This window comes from Poromitra crassiceps (assembly GCF_964638095.1).
Source record: "Poromitra crassiceps genome assembly, chromosome: 21".
Taxonomy (NCBI): domain Eukaryota; kingdom Metazoa; phylum Chordata; class Actinopteri; order Beryciformes; family Melamphaidae; genus Poromitra; species Poromitra crassiceps.
In genome coordinates, this window is record NC_139638.1 from 24,460,385 (window position 1) to 24,474,728 (window position 14,344).

The 14,344-nt window shown below is 43.1% G+C and overlaps 1 protein-coding gene across 1 annotated transcript in view; it reads right to left on the reverse strand.

Moving 5' to 3' along the window:
- Positions 1-8,459: 8,459 nt before the first annotated feature.
- Positions 8,460-14,344, reverse strand: part of pappaa (pregnancy-associated plasma protein A, pappalysin 1a) — a gene marked incomplete at both ends in the record, with an annotated part of 178,087 nt that continues 172,202 nt past the window's right edge. Inside the window, 1 exon segment of the mRNA XM_083657810.1 lies at positions 8,460-8,564. Within this exon segment, the coding sequence (XP_083513936.1) occupies positions 8,460-8,564 (105 nt within the window).

Below are 14,344 nucleotides of genomic sequence, written 5' to 3' on the forward strand. Positions count from 1 at the left end.
GTGAAATAACTTATGAAACTTTGATCCCAATCAATGTGCACGATGGCAAAAAAACGAGCAAAAATAAGGCCCAGTTTGAAAAGAACCAGAATGATCCTTTAGCTTACTGCAGAACGCACGTGGTGCGGCATTGGTTTTTTCCCCCCTAGGTGTTTTACCCCAATTTACCACAGGATCCAACTGAAAAATATTTACATTGAGCTGGATGGGGGGAAATCAGTCACTGAACTAATACACCGGTATCCCCTGTGAATTACTCTAATTTATATCATTAACTGAAGGTGGGTATGCCCCCTCTGTGTGCGAGCTGTGTGTCTGCTGGGAAGCATTTTCTTTTTCCATCTGCCTCCACAAACTATTCCTTTACGCTGAGGTCCAGTTCCTTTCCAGTCATGCAACATTAACTGCACTTTAAAAATCAGTAGCTTGATGTTCATTCTCACAAATTAGCCCATTAACGTCATCGGTGTGCCAGGAACAGCACTCACATTTCCATGCCAATGTATCAATGATGGGCCCCAAAAGAACGAGTTCCTCTTTTCATAACCCGCTTCAGCACTTTTGTTTGGAAAGCCCTCGCTCAGGATCTGTGCTACCTCAACCAACGGCTTCCCCCGAGGAAGATGCTGTAGTGCTGCTTTCGGAGGAAAACATTCGATTTAAGGCATGTACAGTGGCAGAAATCTTCAGTTATGGTTATCCCAGCCGCCCGCCAGATTGCCACATTGCTTTAGAGAAATCTATATCTATATAGATCTCAATCAATATATATCTCAATCTATAGTGTTTATTAAGAGGTCGAATTCATGTTATATTAAGTTAAGTTTCTGTTTGATCTTTGTTTAATCTGCCAAGCATCGGCTAGCAGCCGAATGGCCCAGATGCCAATTAAAGGTGGTGGCATCTGTATCATATGAAGCAATCTCTACGAAATAAAAATATATATTTTGGGGGCAACTTTTGCCCCCACTGTCTAAAATCTGGGGGCATTTACAAAATGTTGGGGGCACTTTAAAAATTAGTGCATAAAGTTGCTCAAACGTAGTGTGAACAACAGCACTGTTTGTGTGTGTTCTTCATCATTGTCTTCTGGCAACCAGCTTGCAGTTGCCGAGTTTGTGTTACAGATGGAAATGAAATCATTTAACTGAAAAAATATATATATATAATATTGGGGTATTAAAATTTTGCCCCTGGATCATGGTTTTTAGGGGCATTCTGAGATTTCTTGGGGGCATTTTTGCCCTTGCCCCTGGCTAAATTCCTACATTGATTTATGAAGCTAGTGGACCTTCAACGCAACATTCAGACAAAATGGACCTGACTTTACTCTTGCAGCCAAAAATGAATAGATACAGAATGCCTTCAAGTGTGCCTAAAATAATAATAAAAAAAAAAGTCAATTTGAGCATACCTCCGTTTCATTGTTGCACAAACGCCGAAAAGAATTGACCACACTCCCCCAATACGTATGCTCACTTTAACCAGTGTTTTATTTCTACACAATAAATGACAGCAAAATGAACATGATACTCATCTTTATGACTCTTCCTTATGAAAATATAGTACACATCAGACATGTTTTGCCATGTACCAGAGCACCAAAAATATATATAATTGCAACTGTGAAAACATATAGAGAAAACATCGACTGAAACATAAAAACGTCCAATCTGTTGTATATGTGCCTGGAAAAGTGCATACTGTGTTAAGGAGAACCAAACAGAGAGGAGGCCATCAGGGAGAGAGGGGAGGGAGCACGACTGAGACTGATGGCACCCTTTACAGTGTCGGTGAAATTCTCAGCAAACTCAAAGGCATCGGGATAAGACTTAACCACATACAGCATGAAGTGAGGAGAAAGCAAAGGTTGGGGTGTTGGTGCCATTCTACTAAAAGACGAATTTGGGTTGGATTTTTCCAATGCATACAGTAATAATTAATAATCAGTCAAGTTTGACAAGGATCCTGAACAGAAACCGGTAAGTGTGGTGGTCTGGGTATGAGACCCAGAAATGACCATAATGCGTTGTATTCGTCTGAATAACAAATACATAACGTTCAGAGTGAACGGATAAATTCATGGTTTAGACAACTGACAACAGTGTTTGTACTAAAGCCATTATGGACAAAATGAATGCGGACAGCAAGTGGTGTGGTGAAGCATCACAGGATATTTTTTTTCTTTTCCGTCTCGCAGGTGATAATCTGATGGTACACAATGCACAACATATTCACGGTTCATCTCCTTGTATAATAGTTTTGATAAAAATCAACCCAAGAGCTACTCCCAAACAGTTAGTACATGGTTTGCAAATACAATCATCATATATTATTATTTACATCTTAAAATATATTTGCTGAACAATCGGGTACGAAACATTGCAATAATACCACTAGATATCCACATAATATGTAAATACACTTTTTTGTACTCCCCACTTAGAAAAGGGACAATTCACCTTTTATTTATCGAGGGAATAGGAAACAGACATAAGTGGACCTTTCTATAACCAGAGGCCTGTGAGAGGTACTTGACGTGTTACAATACACAACGAAAAAAAAATGTCTTCAAACGTGATGGCACATCAGTGTTTCCTCCGCAAAGATCTGACCACAAACAGACGTCCATCCTGACACTCCCCGTAGCCTGCAATGAGTTTGACACCACAGAGGTTCAGATTCTACCAACTCGCCGCGGCAACCAGGTGTTCAAATCAATAAGAAAGGATCTTATTATGGGATGTTGGTGGAAAATGTGGAGAGGTATCAAAGCCTGTGGGAAATGACTGTTATAAAAGCCATATACTGTACCTTGAGATAAAGACCCAGGGTGGAGGTTAGAGCTGCAACGATCAAGCGATTAATCGATTAGTCGACCGACAGAAAGTTAATCGACTATTTTGATAATCGATTAATCGTATTGAGTAATTTAAAAAGAAAGTCAGAATTCCCTGATTCCAGCTTCTTAAATGTGAATATTGTATGGCTTCTTTACTCTTCTATGAGAGTAAACGGATTATCTTTGGGTTGGTAAAACAAGACATTTGAGGATGTCATCTTGGGCTTTGGGAAACACCGATCAACATTTTTCCACCATTTTATAGGCCAAACAACTAATCGGGCCTATCGAGAAAATCATCTACAGATGAAAAGATAACGAAAATAATCGCATTAGTTGCAGCCCTAGTGGAGGTGAGGGGAAGAGCATCCCTTCCAGCCGCCTTGACCTCAGAAGGCTCCTGAAGCATTGGCAAACATCCTCCCTGCTTTTCACAGCCTGCTGGCCAATGTGAGCCCAGCCGGCCGGCCGGCCCGTGCAACCGTACCTGACAGTGACAGATGAGGCAGTGTGTCAGGAGGGGTGGGGGGTGGGGGTAGGGTTGGGGGGGAGTCCCAGAGAGGGATGGCTGCCACCCCCGGGAGAAACTCTGACTCATTGGCCTCGGCTTGTTGCCAGTCAGCGCTGGCCACCCCTGGCCCAGGGGCAGGCGCTGTGAGTACACACACGTTCACACCTGGACAAATAGCGAGACAGGCCAGGAAAAGCAGCCCACCCATCCCTGCCTCCCTTCTGCCTTCCTCCCCATCCAAGCAGGCCCCATCTGGGGCGCCATCGGCTGCCCAGCGTCCTCCCTCCCCTTCCTCGTCCCTCTCCTCCTTCCTTTGCCCATTTTCTCCATGCCCTCAGCTGGCTGCGTATGCGTGTCCTCGGTGCCTCACACTGGCTCTCACACAAGGTAATTTGCTCGATTTCGGAACGATCGACTGAATCGCGATATACTCGCTTCTCTCCTCAAAACTCATTGTATGTTTGGCTTATGTATGCATGTCTTTAAGAATAAGCAAATAAAGGGAAAAAATAAAATAAACATTACATTCTGGCTTTGAAGGAAAAAAAAAAAGAGATACATGTGTGCACCGCACTCAGTAACATTGAAACATGTGGTGAATCCTCATTGGATACAAGTAGTGTCCGTCTACCTTAGCGACCAATGAGGCGACTTCTTCTGCGGTTGTGGGCCTGCAGTATACGTCCGACCGACGCTTCGACGACAACGACAACGACAGAGACCGTGGATGACAGAAACAAAAGACAGTTTTGACTCACAACCGATAATGTTTTTTGTTTATAAGAACAATGTAAATAATAACTTACATGGACATTAAATATAACTTAAAAAAGTATAACACTCTCAATAAATAGTTCTACTATTTACACCATTGTTATGAGACGCAAAAATGTCACTAAAATACCAAAAATATAGAAGCAGCAAACATTACAGGCATGAGGTACAGCAAGGGATCCTGTGATGACTATACAGTAGAGAGGGTGATGTCCTCATCCGATGCCCAATCGTAGACTTCCTTCCATGAATATCTTGGTTTGCTATGGCTTATGGGTCCAATATTGGGAAGCGATCGAATTTGTCCAAAATGTACAGGTTGACATGAAGTCTCCGAGAGCGTGAGCACTGTTATTTTCGTTTTGGTATCCAGACGTCGACTGATGATAACAGGTAATTGTTGAGGAGGAAATCTGTAGGTTTAAGTTGAAAGTAGACGAGAGCAACGACAGGTTATGTTGACCCAGTTTGGAGGATGAAGGGAAAGGATCCAGTGACAGATAGATTTCTGATACATCCATAATGCAAATGGCTGGAATGGCTTTCCAGAGATCTCATTGGCAGATGACGAACCACAGTAGGCTTACTGCGTGTCATTGGCATAGTGTAGTGATTGCAGGTCAGTCTCTCTCCCCACTGGCAACAGTTCTATGAAAAGCAGCAGTATCTGGAGTATTAATATTACATATCATTTGATAATATCAACATAATACAATTCATTTTTACCAGGGCTATATATATATTTTTTTCATATAAAGTGTTAAATGCAATCTTAGAAGTTGATGTAGCCTTTAGAGCGTCCTTACAAAGTTTCATATTTCATAAAAGTTAGAAAGTCTCTCAAGAGTCCCTTTTATGGTAATTTCTTCATTTTAAGCTTTCCTTCTTCCCCTTTGACATCTCTTGGTTTCTGTAACAAAATCTGCACCAACAACCTAAGATGATGTATTACACAAACCTAGAGCAAAAAAACAAAAACAAAACAAAAGACAAAAAAACAAAAAACAAAAAACAATTTGTGGTCTAGCCAGTAGGAACACAAATATATGACTATATATTTTTAAATATAATGTATTGATGTGTACCATAGGCTTTTGGGATTTTCCACTATGGACAATGGAAGATGATTAAAAGAATCATAGTGACAGTAGCTCCCTACTTGACTTGATGATATCGGATGCAAGACCAGTTTATATGTTTGGAGGGAGGGCAGAATCTAGGGAAGGATACAAACAAAAACACACAAAAAACAGGAAAGATAATAGTAACAGAGAGAGTCAAATGACAGAATATCATACAGTTTGTTTCAAATCACCATTCTGACAATAGCAGCTTCTAAACATTTTTGAAATATATACTTTTCTTCTTACATGGCAACTAAAAAGTGCAGTAACTGAGGTCAATAATACAAATACTGATTAAATATGACATTTTGCAAAAAAGAAAAAAAAAGAAATACATGAAACAAAAACAAAATTTAAAACATGTTTTTTTTTCTTCAACTCTCCTGTCATAAAGAACATAGAGTAATATTTACATTATATTGATTTGCTTGAAAATAATACCTTCTCACTTTTCCTGCATGTACTGTACGTCTTTTAGGTCTTTTCTAATGTTTGTTCTAAAATGACATGAAATTGGTCTTATATTACCACCTGTACAGCGTGTTCTCTACGTATGAGAATGTTCTGGAATGCTATAGCAGCCTAAAATGACTCAGAGGGACCATGCCATTGGTCCACATGAAATGAAAAGACGTAACCATGCTAAGTGTAACCATGGCTACTAATTGGCTAGGGTTGCAACCAAATAAGAGCAGCACAATTTGGACCAATAATGTCAAGCAGCCTTCATTATCAAATGTGCATGAGAAAAAAACGCTTGTATATGTGTCTGTAATGAAGAATACCAACATCTAGAGCTACATTAGCAGCCATATAATCTAATGAAGTTAAGTAGTTGGTGGGGAAGGACGCCAGCGTTCGCACACAATGCTGAAAAGTGCGGATCATTATAATCGCGACACTTTATTTTCTTTTTCACTGCAGAAATTAAAGTAACGCTTGAATTCATACCTCAGGCTCTCACGCACAAGAACCGGCACAAGTATCCCCCGGGGGAACTTGGACCATGTTGTGACTGCAAATGCTGTGTTGACAATGAATACTGTACATCCAAATGTCATTTTCATCGACACCTCTGCTGCCTGCAAATATACTAATAGGAGAGTAGAGTGAGTGTGTGTGTGCGGGCGTGAGTGTGTGTGCGCGCGCATGCGTGCGCTGCCAGTGCCACAGTGGTGGACAAGTCAGATCTTGTACCAGGAGGTCCTGGAGACACCTATTGTAGCGGGAACTACCACAGAGGCAGTTTGGAGTACTGCACTTTGTCAGGTGTTTATCAAAATGAAGGCCGAGTTCAAAAATGGGTGTCATCCGAGCAAGAATGAATGAAGAGGAATGAAGAGGAATGGCCCATATGCAGCCCATTACATCTGTATGTGACTGTGCAGCGTGATGCGGTGCGCTGTGTGCAGCGGTGCTGTGCTGTACTGTGCAGCGAAGCAAGAGGAAAAACACAGACACGCCCGACCAGCATCGACTACATTCTGAACGGGGCCGGGATCATTTACGTTTTTCAGTTCAACCGTGGTTGTCGGTGCTTGAGCTAATTACAACTGGCCACTGACGAGCAATTTCTCAATTCATATTATAGGTTCGTATCGTGCGTGTTTGTGGTGCAGAGTTCAAACTGGAACTGAAATCACCGCAACTTTAAGTGAGGTGTTGACATTCTTTAAGTCGTGGTCAATGTATTTATGTGTTTTGCTTGGGCAGTTGGGTTATACGAGGCCGAGAAGTGAGGTTCTGGGTTTGTTTTTAGTGCATTTCATATGCAGTGTTGTCAACATGTATGCTGTATTGTGTATGTATGTACAGTATGTATGTATGTATGTATGTATGTATGTATATGTATGTACATGTATGTATGTATGTATGTATGTATGTATGTACTGTATGTATGTATGTATGTATGTATGTATGTACATGTATGTATGTATGTATGTATGTATGTATGTATGTACATGTATGTATGTATGTATGTATGTATGTATGTATGTATGCATGTATGTACTGTATGTATGTACAGTATGTATGTATGTATGTATGTACGCAAGTGTGAATAGATGCTTTGTCTAACCTCATTATAATTATGGTGTGAAAATGGCAAGTAGCAGCAAACATAGTAGCAGGAGCCATGCTCAAATGGTTTGAATTTTGCATTCAAGATTTGCTTTCAATATAAAAAAAGAAATCCTGGAAAATTATTTCTGTGATAATTCAGCGTGGGCAAATCTTTTTTCTTGTGTATTTATTTCGTTATTTTTCTTTTGTGTCGAATTTGCGGTTTGAAACTGAACAATATGGCTGTCTCAATCCCCACCAAGCCATTAGTCACTTGTATTTCACATATGTGCTGAGGAATAACCCCCTATAGCCTCTGATGTGCCTATGAGAAGAAACACATTTGGACTGAAAAGGACATAGAGGTACAGAATGTCGGACCAGTTTTAAACCAGGAATGGCATAGACAAAAATTCTAGCCCCTCCAAAAAAAACAAAAGAAAAAAGAAAGAAGGGGGGAGGAGTGTGGAACATGCCTTCAAAGTATCTAAGAATTATTTTCAACAACTTGACTTTTGTTTGTTATGATCGCCTTCATTACAGCAAATCATAGATCCAGCGAAAACATAATTCCTCACTTGCGCATTTTCATTTTACCTTTGGTTCAACCATGAGACTGCAGTAGGTCACTGAAATGGACACTGAAGCTGGTACGAAACTCAACAAAAGGCATGCTATCCAGACTCGATTATGTTTCTGTTGAGTTTTGTTGTTGTTTTCATTCATTCAAAAACGTCTCATGTGGTTTCATGTAACTATTATTTTTTTTCTCTTTGATCTATTTACTTTTTCTTTTTTTTTCTTTCTCTTTTTTTTCAAATGACGGCATTTGCAGGGGTTACTTTCCTTGTAGCAGAGAAATGACGTTTTCTGTGGAGTCTCATGAGTCCCACCATCCTCTTTAGATCTTTGCGTGGTGGTGGAGGTGGAGGCAGTTCAGCTGGTTGGGGTTGCAGTATGGACGGAGAGGTATGCCTGTTAAGCAGCATGTGCAGGAAATTGGAGGCCGAGAGAGAGGAGGAGGAGGATGAAGGAGGGGGTTTCTGCCTCGGACACTCTGGTTGTGTTGTGTTGGAGCAGGGGGACGGGGGGGACGGGGGGGGGGGGTCCCGGGACACGTTGAAAGGAGGTCCCCTGGTAAGGCTGGTCACCCCAGGGAATGGACGTGTTCCTCCTTTCTGTTCTCCAGAGCGTTGGGATCCCGACAGGAGCAGTCTTCCCGTATATCACAGGACATGGGGAAGGGAATCACCTGGGTGGGACAGACACATACTCACGTTAATTTACCGCATTTGCCTCTCTTGACGTTGTTCGGATGCTTCATTGAATGACCGTTGGGCGATGCAAATTTCAATCAATCGCTTAATTGGTCAAATTAACGATCAATTAATAGATTAATCGTGATGTAAAAAAAAAACAGCTTTTGACATTGAAGATAGAACAAACAAAATGTGGGTGCGAATTTGACTCTCCGACCCAATCAAAGATTGGCGTAGTAGTGATATAGGGCTTCTTTTTATGGGGCGAGCAGGATGCTCACCCAGAAAGTGAGTCACCTCACTCCTATCATTCATAAAACTGGGGTTATATTCATAAGGTTTTTACACCTGTCTTTAGGCTGACTCAACAAGTTCATCAACCAAGCAAACCTCCTGCATTCGCAGTCCATGTGCTTGTAGACGTGCTGTATTTAAACATTGTATTACAACGTTTACAATGAATACTGATGTCTTTTTGGCTGCAATTGCAACATGTTTGGCTTTCCTTTTCCTCTGTAGAAGCGGTGAAAGTTAAATTGCGCACTTGTGGCGTTGAATCATTTCAGCAATAAAATAAAAATAAAAATAAATAGAAAATAGCACATAATATACCCTGTACTGTCAATTCATCAGTTAATATATGTTTGATCGATTCAATTCTTAACGGTCATCGATTTGATGATTCACCATTAACATCCCTAATGACCATAATGCCAAGCGTGGGATCAGAGAAAAACGACTGACCCCGATTAAACCTTCAGTTTTCCCCCGCCGCTGCCGCCGCCGCATGCCAATGAAACACTCAAATGAAATGTTATAAGAGGAGCGCGACTCTTTTACTGCCAAGTGTGGCAACACAATTCTTCCAATAAATACCGATTCAAACGGTACAAAAGGTGTCAGATCGCGCCGCTCCGACGACAACGAAGGACGCCGCTTGATATTAAAAGAACGACTAGTCCAAACCGAGTCCCGTCGTAAGGAACGCTACAGGCGTTGAATGAGTATAAAACCCCATTTTGAAGAGCGACGAGCGTCAACGACAAACATGTTGGAAAAACGAGAGGCGGACGATGGGGCGGGCCCGTCGCCGCCGGCGTTTGACGTCATCGGCGAACGTTGGCAATGCGTCACCAGGCAGCACCAGCTGCTGTTGTCTGGGCTCCGAGGGGGCTTGCGCTTCAGCTGTTTGGATATAGAGAATGTGTCCCCCTTCACCGCGCCAAACCAGGAACACATGTGTCCCAGCCAGGTCCAGGCAGGCAGGCAGGCAGGCAGTGGACCAGGGGAATGTCTGCATTCTTGGCCTGGTGGCTTATCAGACGCATTTGCGGCCGGGGGGCCTCCTTGCTTATGTCTCTTTTTCCTATTAGGGCTAAGTGGTGTTTGCCTTTTTTTTTTGCGCAACGGGTTCCGAGTGTCCGACGTCAATGTACCGACACGACTACTGGCTACTGTAACAAACACAGATGCTCGGGCGACGACGACGTCGACGCACACAGCATTCCACGCTCTACAGAGAGGCAAAGTGGAACGTCGTCACTTCCTGCTTCAGCACAGTACCAGAGATTTTTATCCGCCATTTATTTTCCCGTAGACATTTCGTAAAATGCGTATAAAATGGTTTTACTTTGTCGAACCAAACGGTTCGGCTAACGCTATAGTCGGGAGAGACCATAGAACATTTCACTCTGACCAAAATAAAAAAAAAACATCATCGAAAAAATATTTTCTTTAAACCCGCATTTGTTTTGGTCCCAGTGAAATGTGATGCAATCTCTCCTGTTTCTAAATATATCTGTACCGTTTGGTTTGAACCAGTAAAACTATTTTTATAAGCATTTTACGAAATGTGTATGGGAAAATAAATGGCGGAAGAAAATCTATGGTACAGTGCTGAAGCAGCAAGTAGGCGGTCACTTTGCCTCTCTATTAGCTTAGCGCTATTAGTGAAAGCTCTCTGGCTTGCTATGGGAAGATCTGTGTCCATGTCACGGTGCTATTAACTGAATGGGGATGCTGTCAAATAACCCTGGCTACTGTAATAACGCCATCAAACACAATGTGTCACCATGGGGCGAATACTATCTTTGTGGCTAGTCGGATAACGACTGAATGCGTGAGCAAAGAATGACTGACAACAATAGAGAATCGTATTACTTTTCGATTCAAATACAGGGTGCATTGACAACGCCGTCGTCATCGTCAAAGTTTGGAAGTCGAAAGGCTCGATGGCGAGATAACCTCCTGCGGGGCTAACGCATAAACAGGTAGGCCTACACATCTCAAAACGCACCGCTCTCATAGTTATACCTCGCTGTGGATAACAGAGTCAGCTGGAATGCCCCTAAAGTGTCATGGTGGGTGGTAAACACAACACGCACACAGGGAAGGCACCGACAGTTAGGGAGACCCGGGGGTACCAGGGGGTTGTAGACAGCAGGTCTGCAACACTGAGTCACTGAGGAGCAGTGACGCGGGCGGCCCCTTTGAAATGGGGTATAAAAAAAGCTTGTTTGTGTGTGTGTGTGTGTGTGTGTGTGGGGGGGGGGGGGTTGCTAATGTGGGGGCCAGGTGGGCAGTGCCCCCGGACTTCTTCTGAGAGAACGGGGCCCTACATGTGATGACTTTACAAGCTCGGGGGGCCGGACAGGACACACTTCACAAACAGCTGTCAATTGCATGAACAGTGTTTCCTCTGTGGCGTTTTAGAGGCACACAAGCGTAGGGGGGGCTCCTCCCGGCTCCGCCCACCTGCCCCTCTTAAGAGCCAAAGTCACGCCCTCTTCCGGGTTACAGGCATAACGGACCAAGGGATTTTTCCCGTCGTTCATCTTTTTCCGTAGGCATTTCGTCAAACGCTTATTAAAAAAAAAAAAAAGCGTTGTTCTCGGTCGAACCGAGTGACTCGGCTATATTTAGAATCAGGAGGGGCCGTAACATTTCGCTCGGACCAAAACGAAAGAAAAAGAAGAAGAAGAAAAAGCTGGGAAAACATTTGTTTTTTTTGTTTTTTTTTGGTCTGAGTGAAAATATACCCGCATCACTTGGTTTGACCAGGTAAAACTATTTTTATAAGCATTTTACAAAATGTATATGGGAAAATGAATGACGTAAAATCCCTCGGTTCGTATGCCTAACCCGGAAGAGAGGGTGACTTTGGCACGCTATTACTCTCAATTTCCTTTCACTGGCCTATCTCTCCCTTTTCACACTTTCACCTGGTCTCCTTTCCATTCTCCTCCTCACTTCTCTCTCGCTGCAAACCTCCACACCTCACTCCCCCTCCCTGGCCACTTCTGTTTATCTCTCTATCTAGGGAGAGCTGGTGGGTGGCAAATTTGACATGGTTTCCTTTGACCTTGACCTCCAGGGTGGCTGGGCCAGCTGCCACATCTGGCCCTGATTGGAGGCTCTCCCAGGGTGGCTGGGAAGCGGGGCCGGCCGGCCTTGTGGGCCTGGGGGCCCTCGCGCTGCCCCGTGTCCCAGGGCGAGCGAGCGGAGGGCCGGGGGAGGACACCCACTAACAGGCCACATGAAAGCCCCGTCTGAAACGAGCCTCCAACCTCCCACCTCACGGAACAGGCCAGGATCACGCCACGCGAGCGCCTCTCCACGTTCCTGTGTGTGCGTGTAGTATGTGCATGTTTCTGTGTGTGCAGTATGTGTGTGTGTGTGTGTGTGTGTGTGTGTGTGTGTGTGTGTATGTGCAGTATGCATGTGCGTAGTATGTGTGTGTGTGTGTGTGTGTGTGTGTGTGTATGTGCAGTATGTGTGTGCATGTGCGCAGTATGTGTGTGTGTGTGTGTGTGTGTGTGTGTGTGTGTGTGTGTGTGTGTGTGTGTGTGTGTGTGTGTGCGTGCAGTATGTGCGTGTCAGCCAGTGCTTAAAGGGAGGGAAGTGTGTCAGGGGCATGGGGCTGGGGAAAAGGGAATTGGCTGGTGTAACACTTAAGGATACATAACACATGCTCTCTGTTTATTAGCAAGTAACAGCAAGTTGTTACAGTCGAATAACAGCAAGTCGTTACAGTCGAGTAACAGCAAGTTGTTACAGTCGAGTAACAGCAAGTTGTTACAGTCAAGTAACAGCAAGTTGTTAGTCCAGTAACAGCAAGTTGTTACAGTCCAGTAACAGCAAGCCGTTACAGTCCAGTAACAGCAAGTTGTTACAGTCCAGTAACAGCAAGTTGTTACAGTCAAGTAACAGCAAGTCGTTACAGTCCAGTAACAGCAAGTTGTTACAGTCCAGTAACAGCAAGTTGTTACAGTTCAGTAACAGCAAGTTGTTACAGTCAAGTAACAGCAAGTTGTTACAGTCGAGTAACAGCAAGTTGTTACAGTCGAGTAACAGCAAGTTGTTACAGTCAAGCAAGTCGTTACAGTCCAGTAACAGCAAGTCGTTACAGTCCAGTAACAGCAAGTTGTTACAGTCGAGTAACAGCAAGTTGTTACAGTCAAGTAACAGCAAGTTGTTACAGTCCAGTAACAGCAAGTTGTTACAGTCCAGTAACAGCAAGTTGTTACAGTCAAGTAACAGCAAGTTGTTACAGTCCAGTAACAGCAAGTTGTTACAGTCGAGTAACAGCAAGTTGTTACAGTCAAGTAACAGCAAGTCGTTACAGTCCAGTAACAGCAAGTCGTTACAGTCCAGTAACAGCAAGTTGTTACAGTTCAGTAACAGCAAGTTGTTACAGTCCAGTAACAGCAAGTTGTTACAGTCCAGTAACAGCAAGTCGTTACAGTTCAGTAACAGCAAGTTGTTACAGTCAAGTAACAGCAAGTTGTTACAGTCCAGTAACAGCAAGTTGTTACAGTTCAGTAACAGCAAGTTGTTACAGTCCAGTAACAGCAAGTTGTTACAGTTCAGTAACAGCAAGTTGTTACAGTCCAGTAACAGCAAGTTGTTACAGTTCAGTAACAGCAAGTTGTTACAGTCAAGTAACAGCAAGTTGTTACAGTCCAGTAACAGCAAGTTGTTACAGTTCAGTAACAGCAAGTTGTTACAGTCCAGTAACAGCAAGTTGTTACAGTCAAGTAACAGCAAGTTGTTACAGTCCAGTAACAGCAAGTTGTTACAGTCCAGTAACAGCAAGTTGTTACAGTTCAGTAACAGCAAGTTGTTACAGTCCAGTAACAGCAAGTTGTTACAGTTCAGTAACAGCAAGTCGTTACAGTCCAGTAACAGCAAGTTGTTACAGTTCAGTAACAGCAAGTTGTTACAGTCCAGTAACAGCAAGTTGTTACAGTCCAGTAACAGCAAGTCGTTACAGTTCAGTAACAGCAAGTTGTTACAGTCCAGTAACAGCAAGTTGTTACAGTCCAGTAACAGCAAGTCGTTACAGTTCAGTAACAGCAAGTCGTTACAGTCCAGTAACAGCAAGTTGTTACAGTTCAGTAACAGCAAGTTGTTACAGTCCAGTAACAGCAAGTTGTTACAGTTCAGTAACAGCAAGTTGTTACAGTTCAGTAACAGCAAGTCGTTACAGTTCAGTAACAGCAAGTCGTTACAGTCCAGTAACAGCAAGTCGTTACAGTCAAGGAAAAGCAGCAGCATTCTTTGTCAAGCTCCAACAGATTTATCCAGGGGAATCCCTCTCTTAAATTGCCACATTGTTTCTCTACGCCTGGCAGCAATGTAAACAGACGCTCTCTGTGTGTTGGCACATCCATCTACATGCAGTCATCTCCGTTCATATGAATCAAAAGTGACGACAGAGACGGCGCTGATCACGCTCCACTCCACTGATACATGTTGTTTTTACAACAACAAA